The sequence below is a fragment of the Bidens hawaiensis genome, unplaced genomic scaffold (assembly GCF_021521415.1).
Source record: "Bidens hawaiensis isolate Kalapana, Puna unplaced genomic scaffold, B.hawaiensis_p1.1 tig00003244_1, whole genome shotgun sequence".
Classification (NCBI taxonomy): Eukaryota; Viridiplantae; Streptophyta; class Magnoliopsida; order Asterales; family Asteraceae; genus Bidens; species Bidens hawaiensis.
In genome coordinates, this window is record NW_027491178.1 from 202399 (window position 1) to 219955 (window position 17557).

Sequence of the window (17557 nt, forward strand, 5' to 3'; positions counted from 1 at the left end):
ATTCATATCAAATCTCAAATCACGAATCATTACATTCATATTATGTTGTCTGCAATTTGATGTTATGTGCAATATGTTTTATATGTTTATTTTATCGCATTCGGGGAGGTCATAATAATTTATCTCATTAAGTATGATCATACGACGTCTTAGCAACCATAGATTGTGTTCGATGGATCATGGCCAAATGACATCTCTATTTGCTATGTATGTCATCTTAATAGCCATTGATTGTGTTTGATGAATCATGGCCAAACGACATTTATATGTTATATCAATTGTATTTATTACTCACATGATTTGTTTGCTTTAGTATTATTATATATCAAATTAGTGGTTTTCTCACTCAACATATTTGTTGACAAGTGACAACCTCTATTATTTTACTCATATTTCAGGTGCTATTATTGTTAGTGGATGAAGAAACATAGATGTTGGACTTTAGGATACTAAATAAATTAACAATTTTGTCTTATTTTATTTTATCGGGTATTTGTTTTGTTTGGTTGTTTGAACTGATGTATTCGATTGAATGAAATAAATTAAATGGTTAATGACATTATTATTAGTTTGTGTCTTTCAGCTATGAACATTTTGTTTGCGCCCTGACATATCCGTCTTAGGTTGGAGTGTGACAACAGACGAGACAACGTCGTGGATGGTGCTACAGTTTAGATTGATTTTTACATTATGATTTTTGTACGAACTCATTATAATGGATTTAATAAAAAAACAAATAAAACAAAATGACAACAAAAGGACAAAAAAAAATTAAAAACAACAAAAAAACAAAAAAAAACACGACTTTTAAGGAGACACCCACCTATCCCGTAGATAGATTTATCTCCGACGGATAGGTTGGGTGTTTCATAAACCTTGGGTGTCTCAACCCAAACATAATTACAACCAAAATCATAAAAATATGAATGCTTTTTTTTTTACCAAATGCCTGTCACAAATCCAAAACCAAATCATTGAACCAATTTTAATCTATTAATAGCCCAAAATATATAAAGACTAACATCAGGGCTGGCTCGACCGTGTTAGATACCTAAAGCTAATTTTTTATTAGAGGCCTAAAGTTTAGGGGTGTTCTTCGGGTTTCGGGTCGGGTTCTTCGGGTTTCAAAGTTTTAAATCTTGACCCGAAACCCAACCCGAATCTCTAACGGATTTTCGGGTTCGGGTAATTCGGGTTCGGGTTTTTCCGGTAGGGTTAATCGGGTTTCGAGTATCCTAGAAAACAAAACAAAAAACAAAAAAAAAATTAAAAACTACAATGCTAAAACTAAAATAACATATTATTCTTTGCTCGTAAGCAAATAAGCAGATAATAAATCAACATAACTTGATAATACAATCCAAAAGAAGAGTAAAACTAACTCGAACCATAATCGCTTTCAATCGGGCGTGATTTAGTTGTTCGATTACGGATGCTATTAGTAATAAACGGAAAACATAAATTAACAACAAACAATCGATCTATAATAGTTGTAATGACAACAATCAATTATGACTAGATTTTGATAACTTTAGTGGCTAAGACTCAGCATATTTTACCTAAATAAATATTTAATTTCAAAACTAAAGGTTTGTTCGGGTTATTCGGGTTGACCCGAAACTTATAAATCAAACCCGAGAACCAACCCGAATTACTTCGGTTCGGGTTCGGGTTAATCTTTTCTCGGGTTCGGGTTTTTCGGGTCGGGTTCAGGTACGTGTTTTCTCGGGTTAGGTTTCGGGTTTCGGGTAAAAGTGACAGCCCTACTAAAGTTATTTAAAAAATTAAAGTAACCAACTTTGAAAAGTTGTTCCAATCAGGTCACTGATAAAAACTTTTGTTCCAATCAGGTCATTGAACTTTTATTTTTGTTCCAATCCTGTATATTTTACCTGTATAGCATGTAATCTAGGTTTTTTTTAATTTTTCAATGTTTTTACTTTGCATAATAACTTTTAAAGATTGCGAAAATTAGTAAAAATGCGAAATATAATTTTAAAATTTCGAAAATTTGCAAAAAAAAAGTTCGGGAAATTGAAAAAATTGAAAAAAAAAATAAAAATATGTTCAAAACGGGTCGGAACGGGTTAGGGTCAACAGGTTCGGGTTAGAACGAGTCAAGGTCGGAACGGGTTTCGGGCCAGTTTTTTTTTGAACCAACGAATCAACGCATTTTCAACACGTTACAGCTCGTTTTAACAGCAAAAGCTCATTTAAGCGATTTTTTCAGTTCGTTTCAACACTTAACAACTCGTTTAAGCGATTTTTCAGTTCGTTTCAACACTTTACAACTCATTTAAGCGATTTTTGAGTTCGTTTCAGCACCTAACAGCTCGTTTAAGCAATTTTTGAGTTCGTTTCAGCACCTAACAGCTCGTTTAAGCGATTTTTGAGTTCGTTTCAGCACCTAACAGCTCATTTAAGCGATTTTTGAATTCGTTTTAGCACCTAACAGCTCGTTTAAGCGATTTTGAGTTCGTTTCAGCACCTAACAGCTCGTTTTAGCGATTTTTCAGTTCGTTTTAGCACCTAACAGCTCGTTTCGCGCTAAAACGTGCTATTAGGTGCTGAAACGAGATGAAAAATCGCTTAAACGAGCTGAGAAATCGCCTAACCGAGCTGTTAGGTGCTGAAACGAGCTGAGAAATCGCCTAAACGAGCTGTTAGGTGCTGAAACGAGCTATTTTTGAATTCGTTTCAGCACCTAACAGCTCGTTTAAGCGATTTTGAGTTCGTTTCAGCACCTAACAGCTCGTTTTAGCGATTTTTCATCTCGTTTTAGCACCTAACAGCTCGTTTCGCGCTAAAACGTGCTATTAGGTGCTGAAACGAGATGAAAAATCGCTTAAACGAGCTGAGAAATCGCCTAAACGAGCTGTTATGTGCTGAAACGAGCTGAGAAATCGCCTAAACGAGCTGTTAGGTGCTGAAACGAGCTGAGAAATCGCCTAAACGAGCTGTTAGGTGCTGAAACGAGCTGAGAAATCGCCTAAACGAGCTGTTAGGTGCTGAAACGAGCTGAGAAATCGCTTAAACGAGCTGTTAGGTGCTGAAATGAGCTGAGAAATTGCTTTAATGAGCTGTTAGGTGCTAAAACGTACTGAAAAATAGCTTAAACGAGCTGTTAGGTGCTTAAACGAACTCAAAAATCGCTTAAACGAGCTGTTAGGTGCTGACACGAACTCAAAAATCGCTTAAACGAGCTGTTAGGTGCTGAAATGAACTCAAAAATCGCTTAAACGAGCTCTTAGATGCTTAAACAAACTGAAAAATCGCTTAAACGAGCTGTTAAGTGTTGAAACGAACTGAAAAAATCGCTTAAACGAGCTTTTGCTGTTAAAACGAGCTGTAACATGTTGAAAATGCGCTGATTCGTTGGTCCAAAAAAAAACTGACCCGAAACCCATTTTGACCCGTTCCGACCTTGACTCTTTATAACCCTAACCCGTTTTGAATATTTTTTTTTCAATTTTTGCAATTTTCCGAACTTTGTTTGAAAATTTTCGGAATTTTAAACTTATATTTCGTATCTTAATATTTGCAACCTTTAAAAGTTATTATGTAAAGTAATAACATTAAAAAATAAAAAAAAAACCTAGATTATCTACTATTCAGGTAAAATATCTAGGATTGAAACAAAAATGAAAGTTTAATGACCTGATTGAAACAAAAATTTTTATTAGTGACCTAATTAAAACAACTTTCAAAGTTGGTTACTATTCTATAGAGTAAAAAAGTCATTTTATGAAGACTCTTATATTTAAAACCAATCAACTTACATTAGTCGGCTAACTTACTATTACGTTATCATATAGGCAAAATCAAATCGATAATTGTTACAAACTATTTATATTTAACACAAATCACATGTTATTGTAAAGTAGCAAAAGCTTCCAAAAAAAATTATTTATGAAAAAGAAATCAATTATTAATTATTCCATTAAAGCTCCACTATTATTATAAGTCCAGCCCAATTTAGTAAATTTCCAAAGATATATGCAGATTATTTTACAAATATATAAACCAAAATGAGTATTAGATTTACTGATTTAGAGGCTCTGAATGGGTGGAGGCCTAAAGCATATGCCTGACTATACTTACCCACCAGCCGGCTGTGACTAACATGACACGTACTAGGAAAAACCATACGTAATTACATCACAAGAAAAATATTTTTTATACACTCGGACTAATTAATTGTAACTTTAACTCCTCTATTAGTTACCCACCAAAAAGAGCAATTGATAATAGAATTAACAATTCCGAAATCAACTGATCACCCGCCCAGCTTTGTTTTCGAATCAGACTGACTGAGAAAGAATCGTCAACGTCGAAAACCCAAATCCACCTATATATGTTATTATTGATAACCACTTTCGATAAATCGTCTGAGATAAGATTTTATTGTTTCGGTTCATCTCCTCCGCTAATTATTCGTCTCCACCATGACCAGTTCCAACCGTCAACACCTCATTTGGTAGCAATATGGAAATATTTTTATCAAGTAATACAAAGATGTTATGTGTATTTTGGATTTTGTTTTCATAACGCAATAGAAAATATGCGTGACAGGCTTCAAGTGCAAGCCTTTTAAGTTATAAGTACCCTAAAAGTATGCATGCTTTTGTTTTACTAAATAGCTAGTTGGATTATTTTTATTAAGTTATAATCAAACTGTTTTAACAGTAAATAAGAGCTCATTTGGGTTTTGGGTAAGTCAGAAATCCAAAACCAACAGTTGAATCTATTGTTTCTTTAGTTTCACCTTAGCTAATAACTAAATTATTACTAACATTATATAACTTAACTAATATACACATGATCAATAGCTCCATAGTAAATAAATATGATATGAACCGTCCTTGATACTAATTGTAAAGACTCCGACAACAATAAGTGATACGTGCAACATAATGTGGTTCGGACTTCGGGCTACATCATACTGCACTACGGGAGTACGGGACTTAGACATTTAAGAAGGCTTGGCCCACTATCTATGAGCCCAATACATAATTGCCTATATATAAGCCACTAGCCCATGTATCTCCATATATAAAGGGAATAGAGGGTTCTTTCATATAATCACAACGAGGATAATTTCTCCATACCAATATCAATATGCTCTTCTCTCATCCTATTTTATCTTTACATACATGTCGATTATGATGAATGATATAATGATTATAGTGATGTTGAGCGTAGAAGGGTGGTTCATAGGTGGTTCAGACAGACTTGACCCCTTCTAACGGGTTCTTGTTTATGTGTGTAGGTCAAGAAGAGATCGAATAATACTAGGTGTACTCGATCCACCTCCAATTATATCTCTATGAAAGCTAATCTGGTATAGTATCCGACCTGGTGCTAACTTTTGCGGCTTCACCAACTGAAAAATTCTTTTTAGCGATTTCACCATGCACTCTTAAGTCATCTTGATCATCTTTAAACTTGTAACTTTAAAATCATGCACGCTTAAGTCATATTTATATTAAAAAAGAGTCATAAAACATATTTGACACCAACTCCATAGGCATGTCATTTTACTTTACTTTCTAGATCAATTAGCCTAGAAAACATGTCCTTTATTGGTAATCTTTCAATCCAAAATATATCACCTCAACTTATATTCTAAAACTACTAAATAATACATTGAAAAAGATTTTATAGTTTAGCAATGTATCTAATAGAGTTTAGAACACTTCCAGCTTCTTTTTTACCACTAGTTTTCAATTACTCCGTACATACCATTTATGTAGATTACTAAAAGTTAAAATAAAACAAAACATCTTAACCCCTGTTCCCAACATTCACCTAAAGCACATGAGCTCATCCCTTTTATATAAATAATAATAAAAAACCTGAGAAAAGGAAACAAAACAAGGTTAAGTCTGAATTAAACTCTCTTTAACTTGAATAAGTCAGCTTTCTTCACCTCAAGATTACATTTCAATTCTCGTATTACATATAACAAAGTTGATGTATGTGGCATTCTAATCGACAATCTAACCAAGTCTGCCTAGCGAAATAGCCGTCTATCGAACGTGTTAAGTACTTAATTGCTAAAATATCGGTTTCACCTTCGCGACCAAACTGCACAACAAAAAATGCTTAATATATTATCCTAAACATATATTCTGCTAGGCCATTCTAGCTTTGATTCAATCATGACCAGGTTGTGGACTCGGGGTGGTGTTCGAGCAGTTTATTGGCCCTGATACCAATTGGAGCCCCTTCGATCTTGTTTCACATTTATAAGATATAACTCACCTTGCATATTTTCAACTAATAATAAAAAACCAAGAGTTAAAACAAACTCAACAACCTTTTTAAACAATTCTTAAATCCATACCGGATCATTAAGCCCGTCTCAAACCCATCGAGTATTTGTTGGGTAATTACCCGTCAGGGTATCGGTATACCAGCTGGTTTATTAAAATACTTGTCTAGTATACCCAGCTAAAAACCCGTCGAGTAGCTATTGGGTTTGAGATAATCTAACTAATCAAATAATTTAAACATTTCATGGATCTAAAGATGATCAAGTATTCACCAAAAATAATCGAGCCATCTTTTCATGCTAACTGCAAGGTGCAAGGGCAACTCTCTTATCGTTACCATCTTTCACTAGTCCTAAAAGGCTAAAATACAAAAACAATAAAGATCAACCATAAAAACAAATAATAAATAACAAAAGATTATTATTCAAACGAACAAACAATAACGAGCTCTTATCACTTGTATCTCTATGCATAAAAAGACCGGGCTCAACAGGTAGCTTTGAAGTATCTTATAACAGATAAAAGTACACCAAACGGTTTTAATTCCCCTTTATAAGTTGGTACTATTTGATTCTGGCAAGTTTCATTCCAAAAAATATAATAAAACACACAAAGAATACGACCATTTAAGGTCTTAAATTAAATATATACAATGCTGAATTAGTAGAAATTAAGCAGATCATAACACCTAAGTTTGCTTAATGCAAGATTCTTGAATAAAAATTTTATATAAAAAAAAAGTAAGAAGCAACTTAAAATTAGCACCAACTTGGTTCAATCCATGCATGAGGGCTGAGTATATATTTTGTTCCTAGGAAATCCCCAAAACTGTCTTCTTCGGCCTTTCTACCATCGAACGTGTGGTACCTACATGTTTCAAGAGAATAGAACACTATCTTCCCGTTCTTGGAGTGTAATCGTGGAAAGTAAATCTTGTTCTCCAGTTCTGGTGTTTCCGCTTCCACGCACAAACACGTAACACCACAAATATATATCATACGCCTTCCTAAACCATATATTCTCTCCCATTCTTGTGATGTCTGACTCAGCTTGAACACCTCAACCGATTCTCCATACTCATCCACTCTGACTAGTAAAAGGCGATGCTCATCACATTTCACTAGAAAACATTGTGCTTCTGAAGGACAACCACTCGGGGCTTCGGCTACAACTTCCCAAAACCTATCCCCTTCCTCCCTTATCCTGTAAACATCAAGTCTTCCCTCCGCTTCTAAGACATATAACACATAGCTGTCAACAAATAATATTGGAAAAGAAACGGAACGTGGAACGGCTTCATCAAAATCCATATATGTCCCGGCCCAGTCTGGTCCCCAGTTTACAAAGTGGACGAAAGCACCTAGCGTACGTGTTGCTATGAGTCCAACAACCATACAGTACGAGGAAGTTGGTGGCTCTGAGAAACAAATGCTTGTTATGTACCCATGTTGTGGAAACATATGGATATTATTTGTAAAGGGGTTAAACAACATCACAGTGTGCGGAATGTGCGAGAGATTATAAACCAGCAACCAACCATATAAGGAACAACGTATTCGCACATCGCCGATCAGTTCTTGAGGTGTTTTCATAAAGTATTTGTCACCAGACATCGGATCTGTAAAAGTGATGACGCTTTGCAGTGTGTCAAACATTATCAGCCATGGTGAAGGTAGTGAGTATGCGTGCAATCTTCTTAGTGATGTAATGTTACTCCACCGAATCACAGGTGCTGCTAATCAACAGCGTCTGCATGTAGCTCGGAAGTTAAGATATTCGACACCAACACAGAGCTCCATAATCATCTTCAGAACATCGAATGGGATATTGAAAAGGGGTGAACTCCTTGTGATGTTAATATCAACCAGCTCGTCAATCCTAGACACGATCTCATCTTCCTTGTCTTCTTCTTTTTTAGCTCTGCGCAATAAAGACTGTTAAGACCTTAACTATTCTCATGCTAGCTAGAACACATACAATAAATAAGCACATACAATGGCAGATAGTTTTTTGGCACTAAACATGGCATAGAAGATAGGAATACAGTGTTATCTTTGAAGTTGTAGGAAGATATTACTTTGTCCACTTTGCCAAAAATGTGAATATGACCGCCTAACTCTGAAGAAAGTGTAGGTCGGTAAAATAACCAACCACTATGAGCAAGATCAATGAAAAATATTGTGTTATTAAGGTCTCCTGGTCTTCCCCAAGTCATACTACTCATGTCTAATTTAAACAAATGCACGTCAGTAAGCGTTCTCATTGCTTTTGAACGAACATCTGCTATAACGAAGAAAAGCTCTGTACCTCCCTTCAGAAAAGGCCCTACGTAGAAACAAGTGTTGCAGGACATAATACTATCAGAAGGGGTTTCTACAAATGGCAATAGAGTTATCACAACTTCTTTATCGTTAACCACAATGTCAACCTGAATAAGAGAACCGTAAAGGAGACTGTTGTTCAAGGCATCTACCTTGCCATCGCAACAAGTTAAGGATTTTAAGAAACCATCTCTGTCGGTTATACTCTTGAGCTGTCTAGCATATGTCATTTCTGTCCATCGTAAATTCTTTCTTTTACGGTCTAGCCGACAAAAAACAAAGGTACGTTGTTTGGTTCTATTTAACAAAAGGATCGAACCGGTATCCTCTGGAGGGTACGGCAAACAACAATCTCCACCGATCGATTCATAGTCTCCGTCTTTCAAAACCAAAGGGGGAAGATATATGGTCTTTAAGGTCACCGGGTTCCAAAGATACCACATGACATTGTCTGGATGGCTAGAGAGAATCACCCAATTGTGAAAATATCCTCGGACACGTCTCCCCATCAACGCAGGGATTCGGCATGGATAATAACAAAGTGGGTCGGTGCCAACCTGGTATCCGTCTTCTTGCAGCCATGGATATTTTGCGGCTAACGGAAGCAATCGGTCACATACTACAAAAGATGAAATCTGAAGCTTCTGTTCCATCTAAAAGATTTACAATCATCATCCCTTGTAAAAGTCAGATTCCAAGGCCTTGGAATCGGCGATTGCAAGGTCCTCGGACATCAACCTTGCTGCATTTTCCCAACTCGGCCACTATTACTCGCCAAGGTCCAACTCGGACTAAAGTCGGAGTACTCGAGATTACTCAGCCTCCAAGGTCAACTTGGCCATAATTTTTAAATTTTTTTTATTTTTTTGTTACTTTTTTTTAAGTAAAAAATTAAAAATAACAAAACATGAATTTTTTGAATTATGTTTTTTTATATGAATTATGCTTATTTTGACGTGAATTATGCTAATATATATATATATATATAATATCCAATAATTAATTTATGTTATATTTATCATATCCGAGTGCAAACCGAGTACTCCCTACAAGGGGGTCGGCCGCCTAGGACCGCCAAGCGAGTTTTACAACATTCCAACTAATGAAATTGACTGACAATTTTATTATAATGTGAAGAAAGAATCAATTTTTATCATAAACAAGACGCGTAGATACTACCAGTAATCCTAATTGACTAGAGCAAATCCCACCATTAATTTTTTTTTTAATCAAATCTTATATCTTTCATTATATAGAAACATAGATATTACATCAACATAGCAGGTATGTGGGCAACAAGCTGCGCTGCCACCCCTTTCTGAAAGATGCGTAGATACTACCATTAATTTAAACTTAAAATAGAATTCATACCTGAAACTTTATTTCAAATCCTTCGGCACAATCAAAACTTGAGAGATTTCATTCTTAGGGTTTATGCCATAGTCTTTTTTTCAGGGATAGAAAGAGTTTTAGAACATATTTTGTTTTGTCGTTTTATTTATTCTTTTATTGGTGTTTTATTTATATAAAAAAGAAAAGTTTACCGAGCCACGTCAGCTTAGAAAACGTGATGCGGTGGGCCTTTTTGAAACATTTTGGGATCACTCGTGGGGGGGAAATGACGTGGGTGGTAGGTCAACTTTTTTTTTTCTTGTAAAACTATTACACGTTTCAGTAAGAGTATCCGAAGAGATACACATCTCAGCTTGTTGCTTGTTTATCACTTTATCTGTCACTTTATTTTAATCGTTTTAAGTTTAGTGCGAAATATTTTATTATCTTACAAAAATAAAACCTATGTGACAGTAAAATGATGAGAGATCTTTCACTTTTTAATAAAACCATTGCATTCGCCTATTCGACATTAATGTTATATATGATTTAGTTTTAAATGCGTATCAATATTGGTATAACGTTGTAATGTAAAATAGTGATTACACGGATTTGGTCTTAAATAATGAAACAAAATATTAAAAAGTTTGAAATAAGAATTTAATTTATTAAATTTACTTATGTAACAAAATTGTAAAATTTGAAAATAATTTTGAAGTGGATAAATTTACTTATGTAATTGTTTTTTACTAAATTTTGAGTAATGATTTTCTTTTTTTTTTAAATTTTTTTGATTTTTACTATAGAAATTTTTTTCATTCCTTATTTTTGTTCCCCTATTCTTGTAACAACCAAACTAGGGTAATTGAATAGACGACGGAATGGAATGGACGTGGTAATGAAATAGACAAAGGAATGGAATGGGTTATTTAAATGTTTTGTTATCACATGGGAATGAAATGAATCATTACTTTGTATTGTTGGTATGTAAGAAAAATAAAATAAAATTAAAATGGTAGTGAGTGGTGGTGGTGGGAGCGGTTGCGGTAATTGTGGAGGTGGAGGTGGCGGTAACGGAGGAGGTGGCGGTGGGCAGCGGTGATGGTGGGCGATGATTGTTGGATGCTGCGGGCGGCTGGAGGTGGTGGGTGGCTGGCACTGATAGCGATGGTTTGTGGAGGTGGGTGGTGGCGACGGTGGACGCCGATGGTGATGATTGGTGGCAGTGGCCAAGGTGGTGGGCAGCGGTGACGGTGGGCGGCATGTGTGATGGTGGGGCGATGATTGATATATACGGCGGGCGGCTGGCGGTGCTGGGTGGCTAGCACCGATGGCAATGGTTGGTGGAGGTGGGTGGTGGCGTCGGTGGACGGCGATGGTGGTGGCTGGTTGCAGTGGCGGCGGCTGTTGGTGGTGTTGGTGGGTGTTGATTTTGGGTGGTGGAAATGATGTAGGGTGAGGCAGGGAATGGAATTAAAAAAACATGGGGTATGAGTGGAATGAAATTGGATATTTTAGAGAGAATGAAATGGACTAGGGGTGCGCACAATTAGTTCCGGACCGAAAAAACCCGAAGAACCGGCCCGAAAAAACCCGATCCCGAACCGACCCTAATTTTAGACACAAAAAATCGGTCTTTAAAATATACCCAAAACGGGTTCGGGTCGGGTTCGGTCCTTTACCCGTGAAAACCTAAAAAACCCGATGGACCAATTTAATATTCCTAAAAAATAGCTACGTGGGGCATAACCCTACTGAAATTGAACGCATAAAATCCAGTTTAACTTTTGTATCAAACTGGTATTGCAATCTGTTCAATCAATTGATTTTGGCTAACATTCTATCAAAATCAAATACCATTCTATCAAAATCAAGCTGCTATTACACACTATTATTGATATCTTTGCTTCACCAGGTTTGTATTAAACCCTTACAATCAATCACTTGATTACCTGCTGAAGACCATGTTAATGGATTGAAACTTACAGTTGAAACCTCTCGAAAGATCCTTAGCCTTAATTCATACATAACCGATTGAAAATATTGAAGGTATTTTGTCGGTTTCGGTCATATGTGCAAAGCACCGACAGACCGATGTTGAAGACCGATACCCGATCATGCCCATCGGTTCTGGCTTCGGTCTTGTATTTTCAGATGGATCGGTCCTCTGGTCGGGTCGGGCTTCAGTCGGGTCGGGTCAGGTTATACACTTTGCACAGCCCTAGAATGGACTAGGGGTTACGTCAACCAAACACACTATTTTCCATTCTCTCACAATGAGTCATTCCATTCCGAGTATATGGCAAGTGGCAAACTGAAAGGGCCATTAGGAGGGGTTGAATAAAGAGAAAGTTTAAGATTGGTCAAAACCTTATTAACTCAAATAACGGCTGTTCAAATGAATCTTCATCGTATACGATGATTGGAACAAACGAACTCAAGGGTTGTTTATTGTGGCATGTCATGTTCGTCAAAACATATAGATAATCTTTTACAACTCTTGGATGATTTAGTCTAATGGAATAAGCATTTGTGGGTTCCCGTCAAGTACACACTCTTCAGTCTTCAAGCTACATAATCTTGAGTTTTTAAGTATTTATTATTTGGTAGCGTTTCTACTTTTACTCGTTTAACCTAAAAAGGAAATTTGGGAATCTATGATCATGTATCACATAATATTATTAATGGGAAAAGGCCACACATAGCAAAAATTAGTGATTTGTTTCTTACGTGTATAACGGACTAAATAAATTGGTTATTTTCATGATTTTATTTTAAATTTCAAACTAGTATTTTGACCCCCCCCCACCCCCCACGGCGTTACGAGGAGTTGTGAAACCATAGCCGAAACTCAAGATTTTTGTGATCGAGAGTCAATTAATTTTCACGATTTTGATTATCATGACTCTGAAAATGACAACGTAATTCAAGATTTTTGTAACTCTTCAACTAATAGAGTATAATGCAAGATATTGTTGAAAAGAAAACAATTTTATTATTCAACCATAATGCATACATATATACAGAAAGTTGAAATAATCAAATAGGAAATAAGTTTCAAGAACCCTTAATCAAGTGATCCATTTTCTTAAGCTAGAAGCTTCATCTTTGCAAATGCCTTAGTGAACTACTTCATGCTTTTTAAATACATTTGTACAATACAATGCATAAGCCGCCATACGGTAGGATCAATCCAGCCCAAACTGACTTATTATAACGTACATGTGCCAAAAAAATGTTCTTTGAAACGGCCCATATTCACCTGTTGCTGATCAATCAGCATACCTTAAGAGGGGCTCCAGCAAAAAACGCAAGTATGACTTCTTTTATTATGAGAACATCTGTATAACTAATGGCATTTTTTTTCCTAGTATTCTTCTTGTAAAGCATAATCTAACCGCAAGAAACTGTAATTGGTTAATCCAACTTCTTTTAATTTATCGGTGATTATTTGGTTTGAAACCAAGTTGATCTCATTATCATTATTTAGTAGTTATGCTTATATTTGTTTTTATTCCGATTATTTGTTACTACTCTATTAGTTGGAAGCTTTGATAGTTAATGAACTAGTTGTTTACTTCCTATTTGTTTGACCTTATTACTATAGTATTTATGGTTGGGTTAAGTCTAGGTCCGTGTATAAAGAGATTGTTTAGTCGTCAAAATCAACCCCTGCCCCTTTTTTTAAACGCTATGAAGTCCGGGTTATATTATCCTAGTTATTGTTTAAAAAAGATTCATAAAAATAACTATGTATGGTTATTGGTCTTAATGGATCATTGAGTTGCAGCTGAACCTAATAGAGTAATAGGTCAAACATATGTCATTAATTAATACTCATTCCGTCTCATTATAAGTATTCATGCTTGAAAAACACAAGGTTTTAGGTGAATTGAATGATTACTTTTTTTTCTTGTCAAATGACAATAATGCCCTTGAAAAGTGGGTAAATCAATATTGTTTATTAATTTTAGTTGTGTGTGTTTAAAAGTAAACTTGGAAATTGGCTTATTAATTTTGAAAGAGGACACTTGTAATGGGACAAATAAAAAATTAAATGTGAACACTTATAATGGTAAAAAGTTAAATGTGAACACTTATAATGGGATGGATGGAGTAGCTATAATGATTAAATATTGTAACTTGATGAAGCCCAATATTATATATTTATGTAAGTATTTTTCTTAAATAGGTACGCATGTTCATAAACGTTAGAACAACTTTAAAAACACCAAATACGAAACAACTTTAAAATAGGTACCTATTTTTCTTAAATAGGTACACATTAGACACCTAATAAGGCCCAATAGCGATAAATCATGAGAAGAAATTTCTTACAGCATTTACGATATGAAATCCTCATCCTAATTAAATACATATTTATACTTATCTATATAATATGTTACCTTTAAAAAACCTCTCACATCCTGTTCTCATCATAGTATTCATAATCAACTAAATAATACATTTTCTATTCACAGCATTAGAGTTCACATAATTAGTTTTTGATATAATTCAGGTTGATGTGGACTCCAATATAGGAATGAAAATGAGCAAAATCACGTATTTTCATATAATTTGTGTATGGAGAAGGGGATGAACTCCATTGCTAGTGCTCTTAACGCGTATTTGGTGTTTTTAAAGTTGTTCTAACGTTTATGAACATGCGTACCTATTTAAGAAAAATACTTACATAAATGTATAATGATTATTGAAATTTTATTATTTTGATAAATTTAAGAAAAGTACTTACGTAAATGTATAATGAATTGAAATTTGATTATTTAGATGATCAAAAGTGAAAAATTAATATATAATGATTAATGCTGTTTTTGTGGCTCTTATAGAAATTATACTATACATTAAGTAACAACTGCATGCTATAGGGGAAAATTGATGTTGTGCTTTTGGATATTGCTTTTTGGATAGTTTAGGATAGCACATTTTGGTTTGTTTTGAACTTTTGCTCATCAGCATTGCATATTAACTCTTAATAATCTTTGTTTGTCACCACTATAAATTTTTTGTTAACAACTTTCCGGCCTACTGCCCAATGCTCTACGAATACAAACGAACAACCACCCGAGTAGTTACGCCGTGTAAAATATGTAGTTTTATAAATAAAAAAAAAAAAAAAACTTGAACATAAGTTTTTATCATACATGACTGTTCTTTAGAAGGATTGGAGTGATTTTCCTTCGGTCCATAAACGCAAGAATCGCGAGACGGCAGACATCGGCCCGGATGAGAAGGATAAATCAATCGTCAATGCTGATACAAAAGGAAACCCGTAACCGTGCTTTCACTTCAAAACTGAAGGGAATGAGCCGAGGTCAGGAACTGAACTACCTGCTTTCGGGTCAACTAAAGCAAGGGCAAAGGCTTCCCCGATTGTTAGAACTCCTTGGACCATGTTTAGGCTTATCGGATTAGGCTGCTGGAAAGGCTGAGACGATAGGCCTTGATTCATCAGTTTTAGAGAGGGTTATAGGCCACTTTCTCTCACTCAATAGATCTATCTGGTCAGTAACCCCCTGAAATCCTTACTTCGAGTGAGGGCTGTACTGTAAGAGACGAGCTAGACCTCGATAGCCTCAATGGATGGCCCCCGTGATGTCAAATCCAATTCTGAGAGCGGATCCAGAGAAGAGAGGTGCCGGGTGAACCCCCGAGAAAGAATTCTATGTTGGGCCTCATTCACTCCTTCTTTGTCTTCTAGGCGTCGGAGGGGAATGAAATTCCTAATGGTTCTCCGCCTTTTAACCCTTGCCAGGGGAGAAGGTACGAACTTCGCGTCTCTAATGGAACGAACGAAGTGAAACGAAGTTCCGCAAGGCACTTAAAAAAAAGGTATTACTTAAGGCAAGGAAAGCGCCAAATTGGACTGCCTTTTTGTAGACTTCTTCTGTCCTAACCTGCTCTGAGCTTCCTGGAAATGGGTATTAAACAAAGGACATAGTCGGATAGGTAAAACCTCAGTCTCCTACAAGCGCCTAATTGAGACGAATTCTCGGTAAGGCTGTCTCTGATCTGGTTTTTCGCTGCTGTCCAGTCCAAGCCTTCCATTTCCATTATGTCTGCTTGTGATTCGCCCTAGTCCGTAAAGAAAGTAGGAAATGATGGAAAAAAGTCTTCCAATCTCTTAGTCTAGTGTTGCAATCCCGCTAAGGCCTAAGACTGATGAGTTGAGCATTCTTCTGCAGTTGATGTTACGGATCAGCCTCACGCTTCAAGCAGCTTTGCTCAGCATCTTCTGCCGATTGTCAGCCTGTTCAGCTGACCTCAGAGGATTCCAGTCACCCGGCACAGCATGTTTATTCTTGGCAGCGATGACAGTCTCTTTCCCAGGGTCAGACTACTCCATAAGATCATCAGTCTAGCCCAGTTGCTCCCCTTTTAGGCGCGCTTCCTTCATAAGAATAGGCTAGGATTAGTCCGGATCTAGCCTTAGTGTAGTAAATACCATCAACAGGATGAACTATATTTGAAGGAAGGCATCTATTCAAGTCTTTACTGAATTCGATATGCGTAGATTCGATTCGGATAAGAGATTCTTTCTTGTAAGAACATGGTAAGCTAAGTGAAGTCATTCAGAACTGGCAAGCACCCGGAAGCACTAGACCAATAAGCTAGATCTCCCTACGGGGCATTGCACGTTTAGCCAGACCGCTCCGCTCGTGCTTCTCCTTGCGTCCTGCACTAGAACAGGGAAACTGCGGCAGTTAAGAAATTGCAGCCTTCCAAATAGGAACTGGCTAATCCATGGGTATACCATGAAGTTACAAAGGTTGTACCCGTGAACCAACCCCCTACGGCGAAATAGGCACAAGGAAAGAGCAATAGGCCGAAAGCCCTTAAAATGAGTCAAGTCTATGATAGGTACCAATAGTCTTTATGGCGCGCTTACCCCTTATGCAAAGCACCAATGACTTCGGTCTTCTGAAAGGGGCTTAGGGCATATCATCAAAGAAAGAATCCCGAGGAAGGGGGTGAAGCTGAGGTTAGAAAAGGTTTCTCCCGCTGTTGCTAGTTCTTCCGTTGTTGGTAGTTCCTCAGGTCGGGTTGTTTCTTTTTCAGAGCTTTTTCAATTCTTTCAGAACCTTTCGTATGCGCCTATTGGAAGATTGGGGCTACTTCCTCTATTTCCGATCTCATTCAGATAATAAGCCAGTCCGTACTATTCGATATCATCTAGCAAAGAAGTCAGCTATGGGCAAGAGGCCACCAAAGCGGGTTTAACCAGTTAGAGCTCAGCCGACCCCTTCTTGATTCCGTTTTTTCCCTATTTGAGATAGATGAATCAATGGAACTTTGATCCCCGGTTCCTGCTTGGTCTAATGTCTGGGTGCGTATGGCGGTACACTGAGAGCACCTTTCAAGTCGGCTGAAAAAGAAAGAAAAAATGTTCCTGATGGAAGTGGCCATGGGTAGCTAAAGTGTCTGCACTTTGATTCCCTTCCTTGTAGATATGAGAGATGGACATGGAAGGAAGTAAGAAAGTTTTGAAAGATCTGATCATATAAGGGACTGCACCTCCACAGATGCTATCAAAAATGATGCTAGAATGACTCTTTGAACTGAACGACGTAATAAATAAAGAAACTAACTGCCATCAAGACTGAACGAGAT

The 17557-nt window shown here is 36.5% G+C and overlaps 2 protein-coding genes across 2 annotated transcripts; both read right to left on the reverse strand.

Annotated features, from left to right (window-relative positions):
* Window positions 1-6736: 6736 nt before the first annotated feature.
* LOC143622770 (uncharacterized) lies at window positions 6737-10022 on the reverse strand. Its single transcript, XM_077093829.1, has 2 exons — window positions 9968-10022; window positions 6737-9249 (listed from the first exon to the last, which is right to left on the reverse strand). The coding sequence occupies exon 2, from the start codon at window positions 9247-9249 to the stop codon at window positions 8236-8238; it is 1014 nt and encodes a 337-aa protein (XP_076949944.1). The 5' UTR covers window positions 9968-10022; the 3' UTR covers window positions 6737-8235.
* Window positions 7034-7669, reverse strand: LOC143622864 (uncharacterized). Its single transcript, XM_077093890.1, has one exon. The coding sequence runs from the start codon at window positions 7667-7669 to the stop codon at window positions 7034-7036; it is 636 nt and encodes a 211-aa protein (XP_076950005.1).
* Window positions 10023-17557: the final 7535 nt, after the last annotated feature.